General features: G+C 42.7%; 2 protein-coding genes across 5 annotated transcripts in view; one reads left to right on the top strand and one right to left on the bottom strand.

The window, feature by feature from the left end:
* The window catches only part of WDR93 (WD repeat domain 93), a 127,916-nt gene that overhangs the window by 47,683 nt on the left and 61,562 nt on the right, over positions 1-18,671 (top strand). Inside the window, exon 1 of one of the 2 annotated variants that reach the window (XM_073653237.1) lies at positions 16,962-17,099. The exons of the other annotated variant lie outside the window; for it this stretch is intronic. The gene's annotated coding sequence lies outside the window, so the exon portion shown is untranslated. Of the gene's footprint in view, positions 1-16,961; positions 17,100-18,671 lie in introns of those variants that run through there. 2 annotated transcript variants of the gene reach the window in all.
* The window catches only part of PEX11A (peroxisomal biogenesis factor 11 alpha), a 37,267-nt gene continuing 20,075 nt past the window's right edge, over positions 1,480-18,671 (bottom strand). The window contains exons 1-4 of one of the 3 annotated variants that reach the window (XM_073653247.1): positions 16,836-17,205; positions 13,680-13,771; positions 13,403-13,518; positions 1,480-10,487 (exon numbers count right to left, since the gene is read on the bottom strand). In XM_073653247.1, the coding sequence (XP_073509348.1) occupies positions 9,925-10,487; positions 13,403-13,518; positions 13,680-13,747 (747 nt within the window). In that variant the 5' untranslated portion in view covers positions 13,748-13,771; positions 16,836-17,205 and the 3' untranslated portion in view covers positions 1,480-9,924. Of the gene's footprint in view, positions 10,488-13,402; positions 13,519-13,679; positions 13,772-16,835; positions 17,206-18,671 lie in introns of those variants that run through there. The other 2 variants (XM_073653249.1, XM_073653248.1) reach the window with 2 other exon arrangements.

The following is an 18,671-nucleotide window of genomic DNA, read 5'->3' as shown; positions in this document are numbered from 1 at the left end:
CACGTATGCAATCATGGATAGAAATGCAGGACGCTTAGAGTGCACAGAGAATCCGGACGTCATCTGACTTTAATTTGCTGTCCCATTAGATTCCCTAACCCATTGTGCAAGGTTTTCTGAAAATAATTTTCATTAGGGTACAATATAACATGCAATGTTATGCCAAGATTTGTGTGAAGAAGTATTTGTATTGGTGATGGGAGGTTCTGGGATGTCAATATTAAACTGATAAGTCCCCTGCTCTGTACCAGTAAGACAAACTGAAAATCAATTTGGAAAGCATATATGTCTTCAATGTCCTTGTTAAAGGAGTTTTCCAGTATAATGAGATTGATGATGAAGGATAAGTAAAAAATATCAGATCAATGGGGGTCTGACACCGCTATGTTACCAGCTCTGGCAGCGCTTAGATGTAAACATTGTGCGGAATACAATAGACCACCACACCATCACCCTATTAATGGGCCGCTCGCAGGTACTGCAGTTCAGCCCCTAATCATTTCAATAGGATTTGCTCTGCAGTACCTGGTAGCGGCCACTAAACAGTTTACAGAGTGGTGTTCTCTCCCCAATCATTGTAGAGAAAAATCCCTTTAAAACTACCTTTCACATTTTACATGGTCTATTTTCTTCACAGAAGTCCAACTTATCTGAAAATGTGATACTCATTCCAAGAAGAAAATGTTATTCAAGTTAAAGGGAATCATTTTAACATTAAATTATCCCAAAAGGAAACTCTCCAGGTGAAACCTTTTCACTATGTAATGTCTGGTGCAGGGCCTGAGAGGGGCAGTAAAGGTCTCAGACAATCAATGACCACTGAAGTTCATTCTTAATTATTTGAATGCCTGCTTCCATTTGGTAAATACTGCCCCCTTGTGGAAAATGTTTTGCTATTCCTAAAAGTGAAAGAATTATTAGAAAAGCACAAATTCATGAAATTTTATCAAAAAATCCACAGTTGTAGCTCAGGATTTTTGATCAAATTTACAAGTACATATTTTTTTTTCACATCCTTACGCTTTCATATAATTCATTACCCATCTGTGCCTTGATCCCCAGTTGAGAAGCAGTTAGCACTTACCACTAATTAGATTTACAGTATTAACTGTTTCCCATCAGCTGCGGGAAAAAAAATGTAAACCAAGATGGCAGAGAATAAGAAGATTACACACAACTGCCAGCCATAACTAAATGGGGAGCAAAAGGTTTATCAGAAGGGGTTCACCAAATAATATTACTACTTTCTAGAATCTGTTCCTCGGCTTTTGCAAGATCAATTATTTGTAACCTTCATTGTATACCTGCAATGGATAAAATCTGTCCAGGTCATGTGATGGATGTACAGGTTCTCGATCGTAACAAGACAAAGTTCTGATATCGTACAATAACCTTTCTTCTACCTGAATATCCATCACATGGACAGGTGTGAAGTCAAAAATGAAAACAAATGTTCCTTATTAGTATTATTTAAGTTCGGAGTATTTTATTGCTTAACAAACAAGTCATCTTTACAGTTTTAAAGTATTAGGAAGTGCAGTACATAAATAACAACAGCAATAAAGTCATTAGTCTTGACATATTTAAGGCTATAATCAATTACTTTCCATATTAATTTCAAAAACTAAATTAAAAACTAAAAATCACACCTGCAGTATAGAAATCTGAGTATAGCAGCGATTCTATAGATACAGCACACGTCATATGGCAGCATCTGTACAAGATAACCCAATGGTAATGTAATTGTTCGCACCTGCTCCCGTATTTTGTAAACCTTCTATTACACTAGGATTTGTTATGGTGTAGTGATTGCTGGAGAAATCACCAGGTGCCGTGAACTCAGTGCTGCTGTGTAATCGTCAGGCACGTGAATACTGCACCAGATTCGGATTAAAGTCTCTGTTTAAAAAAAACAAACAAAATGTCTCTCTTTAAAACAAGTACCAAATCTGTAAAAATTGTTTCACTAAAGTAAAAGTTGTCACCCATTCATCACCCATGATTCATCCTACAGAACGATCCAGAGGAAGGCAAAGAGCAAATAGAAGGACAGAAAACCAGCCTTAAACAGGAAAATGTTCACAACCCAAAGGGCGATCAGACTGAATCAAGAAACAATACTTCTACACAAAAAAAGTGCAGAACCAGTGTGATGTCCTTGCAAGAGAAAAAAAAAAGGAGTAGGACTCACAGGTAAATGTAAAAAACACTTTTTCTTGATCCATAGTAAAAACAGACAGGCAGGGAAGCATGTGATACACTGTTAGGCTATGTGCCCACGTTGCAGAAATGAAGCAGAAAATTTCTGCTTCATTTCCGCATGTCCTCTCCTGGAAAAACGCTTGCGGAATTTTGCAAGTGTTTTTCGCGCGTTTATGATGCGTTTGGGACATGCGGAATTGCCTTGCGTTTTTTATTGCATTGACAAGGCAATTCCGCATGCCTGTCCGCAAAATTAATGGACATGCTGCAGATTTTTGAGCGCAGCATGGGCATTGAAATTGCGGATTCTCATTGGGGACCATGGGGGGTGGATTAACAAGCGTTTCACAAGCGTTTACGCTGCGGAAATTCCGCAGCATATACGCTTGTACAAAGCTACGTGGGCACATACCCTTAGGACGATGGCCAATTCTCGCTCCGGCGCTTCAACGGTTCCTGTGTTACAGGAGAAATGACGTGGGTGCTATTTAAAGCTACCCAACGCTCAGCTGTGGGATCATTAACCCATACAAAACTAATCAACCCCAGGACTGACCGCTTTCAGATCACCTGCAAAAAAAGGCATCACTACCTGCAATGAAATTAAAAACAATACATCTGTTAACATAATTCTATAAAAAAACAGACCTATCTAACTTGTCATTAAAACAATAACACCCTGAGCCTGGGTCCACCTGGTCTCCTCCTTAGGAGTAATTTGTGGAGATCTCCCCCCTGGGTGAGCAAATGGACCTTTTCAATGCACGCAAATCTTAATACATTTGGATTACCTTCATGAAACTGCCAAATATGCTAAATGAGTCTTTGTGCTCCTTTTTTCATCTCAATAGAATTAAAGTGCTCCCGAAAACGAACAAATAATGGCCTAATTGTCTTGCCTATCATATGTATACCACATAGACAACGCAATTAATGCACCAGGTGATTAACTCATGTACTATTCCCCTATTCTCAAGGTTTTGTCTGTGATGTGAAAATGACAGGGATTACAATTACCACATCTGTGGTTTCTTTCTGGACTATTCAGTGGTAATCAATTTTTTGTGGGGGTTCTCAATCTGTTGTGCACCAGCACATCTTTCAGATTCTTACCCCTTCTACAGGATATAAGGGGACCTCGTGCTACTATCTCAGATAAGGCCCCGTCACACTTAGCGACGCTGCAACGATCCCGACAACGATACGACCTGTCAGGGATCATTGCTGCGTCGCTATGTGGTCGCTGGTGAGCTGTCAAACAGGCAGGCTCACCAACGATCAGGGGAGCAGCGACATCGTGGAACCCGTTGTTTATCATGGTTACCACTCTGCTATGGTGAGCGGGAGGTTACTGCTCACTTTAGCAGGCTCGTAACCATGATAAACATCGGGTTACTAGGTGTGCGTGTGCCCCTAGTAACCCGATGTTTATCATGGTTACCAGCCTGATCGCTGCTCCCGCTGGTCACACACAGCGATGTGTGCTGACCAGCGGGAGAGCAACGACCAAAAAAATGGTCCAGGACACTTTTCAGCGATCAGCGACATCACAGCAGGGGCCTGATCGTTGCAAAGTGTCACACACAGCGACATCGCTGGTGAGGTCGCTGCTGCGTCACCAAAACCGTGACACAGCAGCGATCTCGCTATGTGAGACAGGAGCTTTAAACTACTGTCCTGTTCTAGAATGTGCTAATTTTTGTGGATTGCCCATCTGATATGTTTATCCATGCCACTATATTTGAAACTAAAAATAAAACGTTTTTGCATCCTATCCTTACATTAATTACAACCTTTAAGTATATTAGAATGAGAGAAAGCACACGCTCTGTGGAAAGCGGTCTCTAATAGGGACTTGGGGCAACCCCTCAGACTAAATCTCTGTAATAAATCCATGGATTGTTCTCTAAACCGTATCTCACTTGAATTAATCCTCCTGAGCCCAAGGAACTGACTACAAGGCAAGGATTTTTTTTATGTAAGGAGGATGTGTGCTATTAAAATGTACAAGGGAATTGGTTGAGGATGGTTTTCTATATACCTCAGTAACAATAGAGCCTTCAATGACTGAAACTTTCACGTGTAAAAATTCCAATGATGACCCTCCAAAAGTAGACGTAAATCTCATGTTCAGTTCACAAACTCAAGGAAAAGACCTTGTGATCAAGCCCAAATCATGAAAACATCATCCACAAATCTAAGGAACAGGAACTAGGGATTATTTGGGGTATATATATAAATCTATCCTCAAGAGCTGCTAAAAACAAATTAGCGAATGTACATGCTACTGGAGTCCTCATTGCTGTCCCTGTTCCCTGGTTGTACCATTGCTCTGAGAATTGGAAAGCATTGTGTGTCAATATGAAATTTACCTCTTCACAAATGAAATTAATAGTATCGGCCCCTTTGTCCGTGTTGACCAAAATGGCTTTAATTGCTACTACACCCTCCCCTTGTGGGATCCTTGTATACAGGCTCTCCACATCAATAGACACCAGAGCAAAACCTTCCTGACAAGAGAAATCTTTAAGGGCAGCCAGGAAAGCACTGGTGTCTTTAATGTAGGAGGGAACATTATATAGCTAAGGTCTGAGAAGCTAGTCCATATATTGGGATAAAGGTTCTGTTAGAGCACCTATCCCCGAGGCTATGGGACATTCAGGGGGAACATGCATCGATTTCTGGATCTTTGGTATAAAATACCAGCGGGGCCTCTGTGGGAACAATTTCTCGGCTTTCTTTTTCGAGGGCACTGCTAACAACTTGACGTCTCAAAAAAGTCTGTAGTTCTTTTTTATATTTAATGGTGGGATCACCGACTAATTTCGTGTAAGTGCTGGTGTCTGCCAGTTGTCTGTTGGCCTCTTCTAAGTAGTATTCCCTGATTAGAAGGACAAGATTGCCCCCTCTTGTCGGCTTCTCTAATAATAACAACATCCTCTCACTTTTGGATTTTCTTAAGGGCTACCTTTTCCCCAGAGGTCAAATTGTCCGAGTTATATCAATGCCTCAATGTCCCTAATCCTTTGCTCCTGAAAAATGTCTATAACATTACCCGGGAAAACAGGAGGGACATAGGATTATTTAATATCCCCTAAGAATGGTTCTATAGATGAATCACCTGTGGGCTGATTCCCTGTCTTTCTTTTTTTCTCTTGCAAGGACTTTACCATAGACTTTCTTCACTGTAACACCCGGTTAAAAACAGGAGGAGATGAGTAATAGAATCTCACGGACATACTGTCATGCGGCAAGGGCTATGAATGGTGCAGAGATGCCATTATTTTTCTGCTTAGACTGGACCAGTCTGATGTCCCCTTCTCCCTAAAAGACAATTCCATTTTTCTGTAAAAGGCCTTTTTTTGGGGGGGTGGGGGGGGCGACAAGTTGTAGTTTAAACAACATCAGTTTACCTATACAATAAAAAGTGTTGTTATTTATGTAGTTAGCCGATGTTTAAATTGATACCATTTTGGGGTACATAGGTTGTTTTGACTGCATTTTTGGAAAAGGTGCAGCAGTCAAGAGGAGAAGAAAAAAAAAAAAAAAAAAAAAAAAAAAAACCAAACCGATCAGGAGTTTCAATTTTTTTGCTTTTACTATACAAAGTTAAATAGTTTGATTTATTGGACTTTTATGAATGTGGCAATGCCAAATGTTTATTTTATGTTTCTAATAGTGGAATGGGGGAGTGATGGGCAGTTTGAATTTTTGTTTATTTATAAAAATTTAAATTTATATGTATTATACCATGGCAACTCATCAGCATCTCACAATAGCAGCCCGAGGGATAATGGGCAACCAGAACAGTGTGCCTTTTGGGCTGTGCACCTTAATGCTGCTATCAGAAATTGCAAGGCATTTAAGGGGATTGATCGGAGCTTAGCACCAATTGCTACAGTGACATACATATGCCAGCAGGATTATACAGTCGTCATAAACCGGCTATTGTGCGGGCTCAGCTCCTGAGCCCGATCCATACACTTGCACCCAACGTGTGACGTGAATCTACTACACACGAGGAAAAGTGATAATGTTACTTTATAGTATGTAAAAAAATAAATAAAATCACATGAGCTTTTCTTTAAGTCATAGACTGTACTACTGTGGAGAACTCTTGATGTACACTGCTCAAAAAAAATAAAGAGAACACTTAAATAACAGAATATAACTCCAAGTAAATCAAACTTCTGTGAAATCAAACTGTCCACTTAGGAAGCAACACTGATTGACAATCAATTTCACATGCTGTTGTGCAAATGTAATAGACAATAGATGGAAATTATTGGCAATTATCAAGACACCCTCAACAAAGGAGTGGTTGTGCAGGTGGGGACCACAGACCACATCTCAGTACCAACGCTTTGTGGCTGATGTTTTGGTCACTTTTGAATGTTGGTTGTGCTTTCACACTCGTGGTAGCATGAGATGGACTCTACAACTCAAAGAAGTTGCTCAGGTAGTGCAGCTCATCCAGGATGGCACATCAATGCGAGCTGTGGCAAGAAGGTTTGCTGTGTCTGTCAGCGTAGTATTCAGAGCCTGGAGGCGCTACCAGGAGACAGGCCAGTACACCAGGAGACGTGGAGGGGGCCAACAACCCAGCAGCAGGACCACTACCTTCGCCTTTGTGCAAGGAGAAACAGGAGGAGCACTGCCAGAGCCCTGCAAAATGACCTCCAGCAGGCCACAAATGTGCATGTGTCTGCACAAACGATTAGAAACCGACTCCATGAGGGTGGTATGAGGGCCTGATGTCCACAGATGGGGGTTGCACTCACAGCCCAACACCGTGCAGGACGCTTTGCATTTGCCACAGAACACCAGGATTGGCAAAGTCGCCTCTGGCGCCCTGTGCTCTTCACAGATGAAAGCAGGTTCACACTAGGCACATGTGACAGACGTGACAGTCTGGAGACGCAGTGAAGAGCGATCTGCTGCCTTCAACATGACCGGTTTGGCAGTGGGTCAGTAATGGTGTGGGGTGGCATTTATTTGGAGGGCCGCACAGCCCTCCATGTGCTTGCCAGAGGTAGTCTGACTGCCATTAGGTACTGAGATGAGATCCTCAGACCCCTTGTGAGACCACATGCTGGTGCGGTTGTCCCTGGGTTCCTCCTAATGCAAGACAATGCCAGACCTCATGTGGCTGGAGTGTGTCAGCAGTTCCTGCAAGATGAAGGCATTGAAGCTATGGACTGGCCCACCCATTCCCCAGACCTAAATCCGACTGAGCACATCTGGGACATCATGTCTCGCTCCATCCACCAACGTCACGCTGCACCACAGACTGTCCAGGAGTTGGCGGGCGCTTTAGTTCAGGTCTGGGAGAAGATCCCACAGGAGACCATCCGCAACCTCATCAGGAGCATGCCCAGGCATTGTAGGGAGGTCATACAGGCACGTGGAGGACACACACAATACTGAGCCTCATTTTGACTTGTTTTAAGGACATTACATCAAAGTTGGATCAGCCTGTAGTGTTTTTCCACTTTAATTTTGGGGGTGACTCCAAATCCAGGCCTCCATTGGTTAATAAATTTGATTTCCATTGATGATTTTTGTGTGATTTTGTTGTCAGCACGTTCAACTTTGTACAGAACAAAGTATTCAATGAGAATATTTCATTCATTCAGATCTAGGATGTGTTATTTGAGTGTTCCCTTTATTTTTTTGAGCAGTGTAGTTTAGTCTTTACATCTTTTTTTTCTACAACTTGAAGAAGTGCCCCTTGTCTTGTGAGGGCGTGTTCAGAGAATGGCTTTTCACCATATTTTTTTAAATGAGCCATCAATTCTGTATATTTTTGATTGTGGAGTTTTCATAGACAATCAGTATGTTATGCTTACTCAAGACTTGTCTGACTGCCAAGTACGTGTCATTACACAGCTCTCTTCACAAAGCAGGATTACATTTTCCTACCAATTATGTTATGGCCATTTTACTCCTTAATCCCAACCTTTTATTCCCAGTTCTCATCTAGAGAAAAATACCTCCAAAACACAGTAAAACAAAATCTATACAGGGGGTACAGCAGGGCTTCGTACAAGTCTACAAGGGGCATATTACGCCTCCATTTATCCTGGAGGTTGTACAGAGCCATAATATATCTGTATGCCGGGGCCCCAAGTCTGGTGTCTTTATAAAGGAAGCATTGCCCCATCCGTCTTACAGTAATTCATGGGCTACGGTGCCAGCTGTAGGGTGGGGAAGCGCTTCCCTTAGGATTACACCGGACTCCAGTAAAGTCTGTTATATTCTTTAATAAATCCCATTAGCCAAACAGCACAGTATTTGGCCTTTTTGCAAATAGAAGAGATGCATAGTCTATAAATACACCTGCTGTAAAGTGTAGCTGTCATTTCAGAAAACATGTCATAGAACAAATCAGAAATTTAGATCCCATGAGGACACTGCCAATTTACCTTTTTTTTTTATTTTTATCTACACTTCTTCCCATAATCTACTTTATTTTTCCATTGACAGGCATAGGGGTTTGTTCTCTTTGCAGAACGGATTGTAATTTCAAACACCACCATTAGTTTTTCCATACAATATACTGAAAAACAGACAAACAAAATTCAACGTGAAGTGAAATGGTGAAAAAAAACAACCAGTATTCACTTGCACAATTAGGACAATGCCAAACTTGTGTATTCTTTTTATTTTAATGGCTTCATTTTTTTTTAAAATTGTTAAAAAAAATTAACAGTACGTCATGGAGTGGAAATGGGTTAAAGCATAGGCGACCTGGGTGCTGAGACAAAGGGAAGATTGCAGACGGAGGCAGAAGAGGAGTGCCCCTTCATTTTTCCTTGGCTCTCCAAAGAGACAAATGAGCAGTATAAGAGCTCATTGATTTTCTACATGATGGCAATTAGAGATGAACGAACTCGAACTGTAAAGTTTGGGGTTCATACCGGACAACCAGGGTCCAGTGCTGAATTCCGAACACGGACTTCCCCCGGAAGTCCATTTTAGAGTTTGGGAGAGGGAGATACATGTTCTGTGGGGTTACTCTGCTTCCTTTGGAAGCCCCCTAGCTCTTACAACCATTTTACAGCACCAAAGTTCGGATCCCACTGACTTCTATGGGGTGCTGGTTCAAGTTCGGGTAGAGATCTAGAACCCAAACTGAACTTTGGACTAAAGTTCGGTAGAACCCGAACATCCACGGGTCTGCTCATTCCTGATCGCAATGACGTGTTAAAGATTTTACAAAAATGACAGGTACACTTTAAGGGTGTCTAGAAAATGCAACTTTAAAGGTGCATGTTGGAAATGTGTACTGCAGCAATAAACATGGCCAATGACAAGTAGAACTGATCGTGTTATCCATCTTCACCCAACTCTGCTCCACATTTAACTTTGCTATTGCCATTACAACCCAAATGTATGTACAAAATACATGTCCATCCACAAAATTAGCACTCTGCAACCGATGGCGGGGGTCGTTTCTTCACTTATTTTTTTGAACAGTCCATATTAAAGTTCAGTTTCCCCTGAGTGTAAAGTGCTGTAGAATATTTTGGCACCCTATAAAAAAATAATTATAATATACTATATGCAGTGCACGAGAAATCATTATGTCTACGGTCTGCTTGAGTAGACAGCTTTTCTGCACTAAAACCAGCATTAGTGTTCATTATACATAGCTAAAAGTATCATTTTACCAACTAGCAGCCAAAGAAATCTCACATTGTGATGAGCTATTTCCTCCTATCAGTTTTTTAACCTTAATTGGGGATTTGCTATGGTCAAAATACCCACAATTGAGGATATCAGGCCACAAATGCCAATGAATCCAGGATTGGTTTTGTAAAATCCTAAACGATCAAGAGGACTAAAAAGATCACACACATTTTTGATTGTGTCTAATAAGACGGGAGAGTGCTTCTTTAAACTCAAGCAGAGGAAAAGTAAGAAGTTCTCAGGGCTTTTCAGTGAAGTATTGCTTGAATTCAGAGCAGGACCATTCTCATGATCAGCCCCGCGTCGTCCACATTTCCTCTCGTTCTCTATGCAGTTTATTATTACATACAAATCCCTGGCTAGATGAAAGAGGAGAGAATAGAAATAACACTGGCTGGCCCGATGCTGCCACTTCTCTTTGTTGAGGTCAGAAACTAGATCCACACTTCTTACCCACAGGACAGTGTCACAGGTAAAATACAGAATGCGGTTCAGATTGGCAGCAGTAAGGCAGTAGCACAGAACGGCATCTGGCAGCTGGATCGAGGCTTTTGAAGCTTCAATGGCATGCACTATGTTACCCAGCCGAAACACTAAAAGACAAGAAATAGTTGATTATACATCTGTCAGATCACCACTGTGACAAATATCAACCACATTATCACCAAGCATATTCTAATATAGGAAACCTAGAGCTGATCCCAATATTATTCTCTGCTTATCAATGTCCGTTTCTCCTACAAAAACAACAAGAACTTACAATGCCCCTTCTGAAATGGTGAATGTCCCTGAAACAGGATCCTGACCTTATCAGCAAGGGCATCATGTCGATGTCACCTATTGAGCCACAATGGGAAGCCACTGAATTATGTTCTGACCTGTCCATGCATTACATGGATGGCCATCTGCCATGAATTACTATTTTCCCTGCAGCAGAGACTGCAGGGGGAAGTTATGGTTATTAGGATGCATCCCCTGACATTGTTGATCACAGGGGTTTTATGGAGCTGGAACTAATGCAGTATTTTTACTTCTGCATGCAAGCATAGGTTAGACGCGAAGGATTGGACTAAAAATGTAAAAGATGGAAAGTTTACAAAAAAAAACAAAAAACAAAACTAAAAAGATTAGAGAAGGTCTGGACAATTATTGGTGACATTGAAAACAATATAATTTTTAATTGTACATCACCTTTAATGTGTTTCAAAATTAAAGGTACATCTTCAAAATCATCTTTCAGAATAGGGGATGCCCAACTAAATTTCAAACTGTCTGGGGTCTTTGGGTGGATAATCTCCTAACCCTTGACCCTCAAGTATCACAGTAGTTAAATGTCGTTCTTGTTATGTTCCTTTTCTGTTATACAGTCATGGCCAAAAGTGTTGGCATCTTTGAAATTGTTGCAGAAAATGAAGTATTTCTCCCAGAAAATTACTGCAATTACACATGTTTTGCTATACACATTTATTTCCTTTGTGTGCATTGGAACACCACCCCCCCCCCCCCCCCCCCCAAAAAAAAACAAAAACAAAAACGGCAAATTGGACATAATTTCATATAAAACCCCAAAAATAGCCTGGACAAAATTGTTGTCACCCTGAACTTAATATTTGGTTGCACACCCTTTGGAATAAATAACTGCAATCAATGACTTCCTATAACCATCAACAGGCTTCTTACACCTCTCAACTGGAATTTTGGTCCACTCTTGTGCAAACTGCTCCAGGTCTCTCATATTTGAAGGCGCCCTCTCCCAACAGCAATTTTAAGATCTCTCCATGGGTGATCAATGGGATTTAGATCCGGACTCATTGCTGGATACTTCAGAACTCTTCAGCATTTTGTTTCCATCCATTTCTGGGTGCTTCTTGAAGTATATTTGGGGTTATTGTCCTGCTGGAAGACCCATGTCATAGGAGGCAAACCCAGATTTCTGACACTGGCACTACATTGCGACCCAAAATACTTTGGTAATCTTCAGATTTCACGATGCCTTGCACACAGTCAAGGCACCCAGTGCCATGGGTGGTCAGCTTCTTGATTATGTTGTGCACCGTGGACAAAGGAACATCAAGATCTTTAGAGATGGACTTGTGACCTTAAAGCGCACCTGTCAGCAGGATTGTGCTCAGTAAACTACATACACTGTCAGGTGGGAGACATTACACTGATTAAAATGATACCTAGGTTGATGAAAACTGTTCTGTGGTTCTTGTGTAATCTTTCCTTTCAGTTTGGAGATAATGATATGCTCATTCTTTGGGGCGACCTGTAGGGGGTGCTCTATCTGGTGCTCTTCTTACATATTTATCTTTATGCTCTCATGACAGCTCACTGAGCCTTCACTGACCTGCCTCCTATTTTACCTAGCCCCGCACTACTAGGTGCATTATGTAAAATAGGAGGCAGGTCAGTGAACGATCACTGAGCTGTCATAAGAGCATACAGATGAACATGTGGGCAGAGCACCAGATAGAGCGCCCCCCACAGGCCGCCCCAAAAGCACGAGCATATCATTATCTCCAAACTGAAAGTAAACATTACACGACAACCACAGGGTGGATTTCATCAACCAAGGTATCATTTTGATCAGTGTAATGTTGTCCACCTGACAGTGTATGTAGTTTACTGAGCACAATCCTGTTAACAGATGCCTTTTAAAGTTTGTTGATACTGTTCATCAATTTTGGTTCTCAAGTCCTGAGACAGTTCTCTTCTCCATGCTTAGTGTAGTACACACAGACACACATTGCAAAGATTAAGTCAATTTCTCCCCTTTTTATCTGGTTTCAGGTGTGATTTTCATATTGCCCACACCTGTTACTTGCCACAGGTAAGTTTGAACGAGCATGACATGCTTGAAACAAAGTTGTTCACCCACAATTTTGGAAGGGTGCCAACATTTTTGTGTGGCCCATTTTGGGGGTTTAATGTGAAATTATGTTCAATTTGCCTTGTTTTCCCCCCTCTGTATTTTGTGTTGTTCCAATACACACAAAGGAAATAAACATGTGTATAACAAAACATGTGTAATTGCAATAATATTCTGGGAGAAATACTTCATTTTCTCGAACAATTTCAAGAACGCAAACACTTTCGGCCATGACTGTTTGTATCCTGTTTTTTAATTTCCACATCTCAGACTGAAGTGTTGTGGACCTGATACCGGCACTCCTCGGGGGTTTTGCTCATGGCCTGGGTCTCTGAGTCCTGATGTCTTATGTAGCTGGAGAGTCCTTTATATTTCTCGGGTCCATGTATATGTTCTCCCAAGCTGTAATATGGCTTCAGATTTGTATTTGTAACCACTTAATTTATTGCGTATCTTGTTCTAGCTCATAATATATATACTATACTCTTCATGACATTAGTTTAGCAAATGAATGTATTAGGTAGATTGGACAATGAAAGGGGACACAAGAAGTAGACAGACGAGTAAATAGCAGGGAAATAATTAGTGGATGATGGGAAGAAACCGCTACTAGAGACAGCCAATTCTAGTACTTACATTTACGGCCAGAACTCATGTTAGATTCCACTCGTTTGAGCTTCTTTACCACTTTCTCTCTGCCAGCCTTATGCTCTAAAACATAACTAAGCAACATGCATGCATACTGAGTAGCTCTGAAATGGAAAAAAATGAGTGTGATGGAGGTTTTATGAAGGAATAGAATGGGGATTCCTGGCTCTTCTCTTACACTATGGGGTGAAATCTTAGGAACTAAAACTAAACGTATCGCAGGGTGCATTGGTTACTATAGGGATGATCAAGTTAGAAAAAGTACCTGAAAAGTCGGTCTCTTCCCTGACTTTGGTTTGTGAACTTCACAAATGACTCCATCATTAGTGACATGCAGAGCTGCCTCTGAAAGAAAGACTGTTGGCAAATTATTAAAAATGATACTTTTCCCACATCATGGGTATTTAGAATATGGATATAAATCACAACACATGTAAATAAAAATTCTTACAGCAAGAAAAAAAAATATAGAATACAATGCATTCCTTACTGGTACAAAATGCTGAAGATATTCTTTTACACATCATAAAATAGAACCTACAAGTGGACTGCATTTAGGAGCAGCTAAATGTTTAAAATAGCTTAATAAAAGGACTTTACAAAGTGCAGGATTGTAGAATACTTTTCTTTTTTTAAAGGCATTGTCCACTAGTTTAATACATATTCTAAATTGATCCGTGTGGTACTGAAACTGAATATTTTGTACAAAAGCCTCTGTTGCTGATGACAGCTTCAAGACGCCTCCTGTATAGAGAAACTAGTCGCATGCATTGCTCAGGTCTGATTTTGGCCCATTTTTCAATACAAACACTCTTGATACGAGTCCACTGAAGCTTCAGGATTTGAACTCTGAGCTTTAGTTCCTTCCATAAATTTTCCATTGGATTCAGCTCAGGTGATTGGCTGGGCCATACTAGCAGCTATATTTTCTTCTTTCTCCGAAACCAATTGAGAGATTCCTTGGCTGTGTGTTTGGGATCATTGTCTTGCTGAAATGTCCACCCTTGTTTCATCTTCATGATCCTGGTAGATGGCAGCAGATTTTTTATCAAGAATGTCTTGGTACATTTGTCCATTCATTCTTCCTTCAATTATATGAAGTTTGAAAAGTTCCATATGCTGAAAAACAGCCCCTCACCATGATGTTCCCATCTTCAAATTTTACCGTTGTTCTGGTGTTTTTGGCATCTAAATGTGGTGTGTAATATGGCATCCAAATAGTTCAATTTTGGTTTCATCTGACCAGACAATATTCTCCCAGTTTTTCACAGGCTTGTCTAAATATTGTTAAGTAAACTGTAAATGTGTTTGAACATACTTTTTGTTCAGCAGTGGAGTCTTGTGTGGTGAGCGTGCATACAGGCCATGGAGGTTGAGTGCATTAGTTATAGTTTTCCTTGAAACAATTGTACCTGCTGATTCCAGGTTCTCTCTGTAGCTCTCCACAAGTGATCCTTGGCTCTTGGACAACTCTTCTGATAATTCTTTTCACTCTGAATGAAATCTTGTGGCCATGGCCAGTTTATGGTGAAATGATGTTCTTTCCACTTCCCAATTATGGCCCCAACAGTGCTCACTGGAAACTTCAGTAGTCAATCTGATGTTGCTCATATGTACAGTGTCCTCTGCACATCTGTTGACTGGTTCTTCTGACACAGGGAATCACCTGACCACATGCACCCAATCAATATCTTTGATCGCCCGCAGTCGATGTTTTCAATCAGACCGGGAACTAAGAACTTCTTCTGACTAGGACAAAATGTGAAGGCTACAGACAATCATGGACTCTGATTGGCTGCAATAGTCATGTGATGCTCTCCCTGTCAGTAGAAGCACTCAGAAATCTGATGGATGAGAGGTTTATGGAAGAACGGGGATGGTTCAGTAGTGGAGTATTGATTTTTTTTTTGACCCACCACGGCGGGCCCAATGTTTTAAAACAGTGGACAATGAAAGAAACATTATTGAACAGATGATTCCTCCACCACTCTGATTGCCAAAGGAGGTATTGGAATTTCAAGGTCATACTCACGAGTCGCACATGCAAACAATCATCGGCCAGAACAAGTATTCCCTGATGCGGTCATGGGTCATCATTACTGCTGGACAGCAGTGGATTCAACTGGTACATAATGGCCATGTCTTTATTTTATAGTAATCCCTAGTTTTAATTGCTACGAAATCATGGAAAGCCCCTTTAATGGCTAAACTGCACTTAACCATGTGCTTACTAACCAGCAAGCTGTAGACAGGTCAACACCGCTGCAATCCTATCAGCAAAGAACTCTGTGGTGCACTGGGGAGGAGGCGCTGGAACAGCAGGGACCTCAGTGTGTCTGTAATTGTTATTGTGAAGCAATACAATCCTGGGGCTCATTTCCTTGAAAAAGGACAACCTGTTTACAAGATTTAGGTGCTAGGTAATAGAGAATACGACTGCAGGGGGCTGTCTTTAATATCTAACCTACTCATAGGTCTGCAACGCTGCTGTAGATACAGAAAGGTAGAAGATTTTTATGAGCACTGTTTGAGGAGCAGCTTCATTTGCTATTTTAGATGCATTGATGCAATAAGAAATTGGCTTCTTCTTATGCAGCTAAGGCGAGGCTCCCATGTGTGTTAGAGAACTGTGATTTTTTTTTTTTTGTATGTTCTAGAAATACAAAAAGCGAACTTCAGGCGGAGCGTGTAAAGCATGGATCTGTCAGATGATGGACATCAAAAGCCTTAAAAAGACACCTTTAACTATATTAGGGTCTGTCCAATTTCAGTTTTTACTGGAAAAAAATTGTTTTGCACTGCATGCTGGTACCTTTTTTCATATAAAAGACACCTTGAAAGAAACATGAAGGACCCCCATAAATAGTCAATGGGGTGTTGGAGCCAAGTGGTGCTGATCATGTGACAGATCCGTCCCCTCCTGAGGACTATATTCCTGATGGTAGAACAGAACATAAACACTTTTCCTAGGGACAGTTCACACTTCTGACATGGACAATCCGAGTACGCCCCGTGGTGTGGGGCCAGAACCGGCCCTCCTGCCCCAAACTCATCAGCTTCCGAGGTTTATATGACGTTGTTGAGTTTAGGAAGACGGCGGCCAGTGCCCACATCATGGGGCGAACACGGAGCATGGGTGAATAGCAGGTGAGAAGGGCCGAACACAAAGGGGAGCCCAGCCGGACCCCGTCCACCCCCAGCCGGACCCCGTCCACCCCCATCTCTGGTGCCTGCAGGAATGTAATGACTTGGGTATAAATCTGTAAGAAGCCATTGCTGTATCCCAGTAATACCCCCAGTGTGCCCTTAAATGGGGACAGACAGAGGCTTTATAGCTAATCCTCCCACTATAGGTTTTACACAATTGTCAACAAAACATCATCTGTAACCTGAAATCTCCGGCTCCGGACCTGACACCCACCTCATGCCACACAGCGCTGCTCGGGCTCCGGCAGCGTCTCCTTCTACCACCTGCTCATTGCTGCCGGCCACTACTCACTGCAGCGCCGCCAGCAAGTGACTGACAAGTGACTGCTCACGTGACTGAGCTTTCTGCTTTCTGCTCCGCCGGAAACTACCGTACGCAGAAGGAATGTTCCGTCCTCTCACAGTCCCTAACCAGGGAATCCGCGACATAATCTCCAACCGTATACTCCCCAATGCCTCAGCTACTGACCCCACACTCGTAAGTGGCAGCGGTATATAGGAAAGAAAAAGCGGTATAGCACGCAGCCCTGTTCTATTCCGGGGCTGTTTCCTCCAGACTCTTCCTGTTTTTGGTTACTATGGTGACGAGAAGCAAGCGGAGCAAAGTGCAGGCACAGGAGGCTGGTACTAGTGACCCTGGAGGGCAGGAGGTGAGGAGGCTCTGACTATCTATATAGGGCACAGGTGCGTGTAGGGTGTATGTAGGGCACAGGGCATGTATGGTGTATGTAGGGCACAGGTGCGTGTACGGTGTATGTAGGGCACAGGGCATGTATGGTGTATGTAGGGCACAGGTGTGTGTATGTAGGGCACAGGTGCGTGTAGGGTGTATGTAGGGCACAGGTGCGTGTAGGGTGTATGTAGGGCACAGGGCATGTATGGTGTATGTAGGGCACAGGGCATGTATGGTGTATGTAGGGCACAGGTGTATGTAGGGCAAAGGTGCGCATAGGGTGTATGTAGGGCACAGGTGCGTGTAGGGTGTATGTAGGGCACAGGTGCGTGTAGGGTGTATGTAGGGCACAGGTGCGTGTATGGTGCATGTAGGACACAGGTGCGCGTAGGGTGTATGTAGGGCACAGGGCATGTATGGTGTATGTAGGGCACAGGTGTGTGTATGTAGGGCACAGGTGCGTGTAGGGTGTATGTAGGGCACAGGTGCGTGTAGGCTGTATGTAGGGCACAGGGGCATGTAGGGTGTATGTAATAATCTCCAACCGTATACTCCACAATGCCTCAGCTACTGACCCCACACTCGTAAGTGGCAGCGGTATATAGGAAAGAAAAAGCGGTATAGCGCGCAGCCCTGTTCTATTCCGGGGCTGTTTCCTCCAGACTCTTCCTGTTTTTGGTTACTATGGTGACGAGAAGCAAGCGGAGCAAAGTGCAGGCACAGGAGGCTGGTACTAGTGACCCTGGAGGGCAGGAGGTGAGGAGGCTCTGACTATCTATATAGGGCACAGGTGCGTGTAGGGTGTATGTAGGGCACAGGGCATGTATGGTGTATGTAGGGCACAGGTGCGTGTACGGTGTATGTAGGGCACAGGGCATGTATGGTGTATGTAGGGCACAGGTGTGTGTATGTAGGGCACAGGTGCGTGTAGGGTGTATGTAGGGCACAGGTGCGTGTAGGGTGTATGTAGGGCACAGGGCATGTATGGTGTATGTAGGGCACAGGGCATGTATGGTGTATGTAGGGCACAGGTGTATGTAGGGCAAAGGTGCGCATAGGGTGTATGTAGGGCACAGGTGCGTGTAGGGTGTATGTAGGGCACAGGTGCGTGTAGGGTGTATGTAGGGCACAGGTGCGTGTATGGTGCATGTAGGACACAGGTGCGCGTAGGGTGTATGTAGGGCACAGGGCATGTATGGTGTATGTAGGGCACAGGTGTGTGTATGTAGGGCACAGGTGCGTGTAGGGTGTATGTAGGGCACAGGTGCGTGTAGGGTGTATGTAGGGCACAGGGCATGTATGGTGTATGTAGGGCACAGGGCATGTATGGTGTATGTAGGGCACAGGTGTATGTAGGGCAAAGGTGCGCATAGGGTG

Source organism: Phyllobates terribilis, unplaced genomic scaffold, assembly GCF_046119375.1.
Source record: "Phyllobates terribilis strain yellow unplaced genomic scaffold, ASM4611937v1 Scaffold_11__3_contigs__length_659146591, whole genome shotgun sequence".
In the NCBI taxonomy this organism is placed as follows: domain Eukaryota; kingdom Metazoa; phylum Chordata; class Amphibia; order Anura; family Dendrobatidae; genus Phyllobates; species Phyllobates terribilis.
This window is presented reverse-complemented; position numbering and strand designations above follow the sequence as displayed.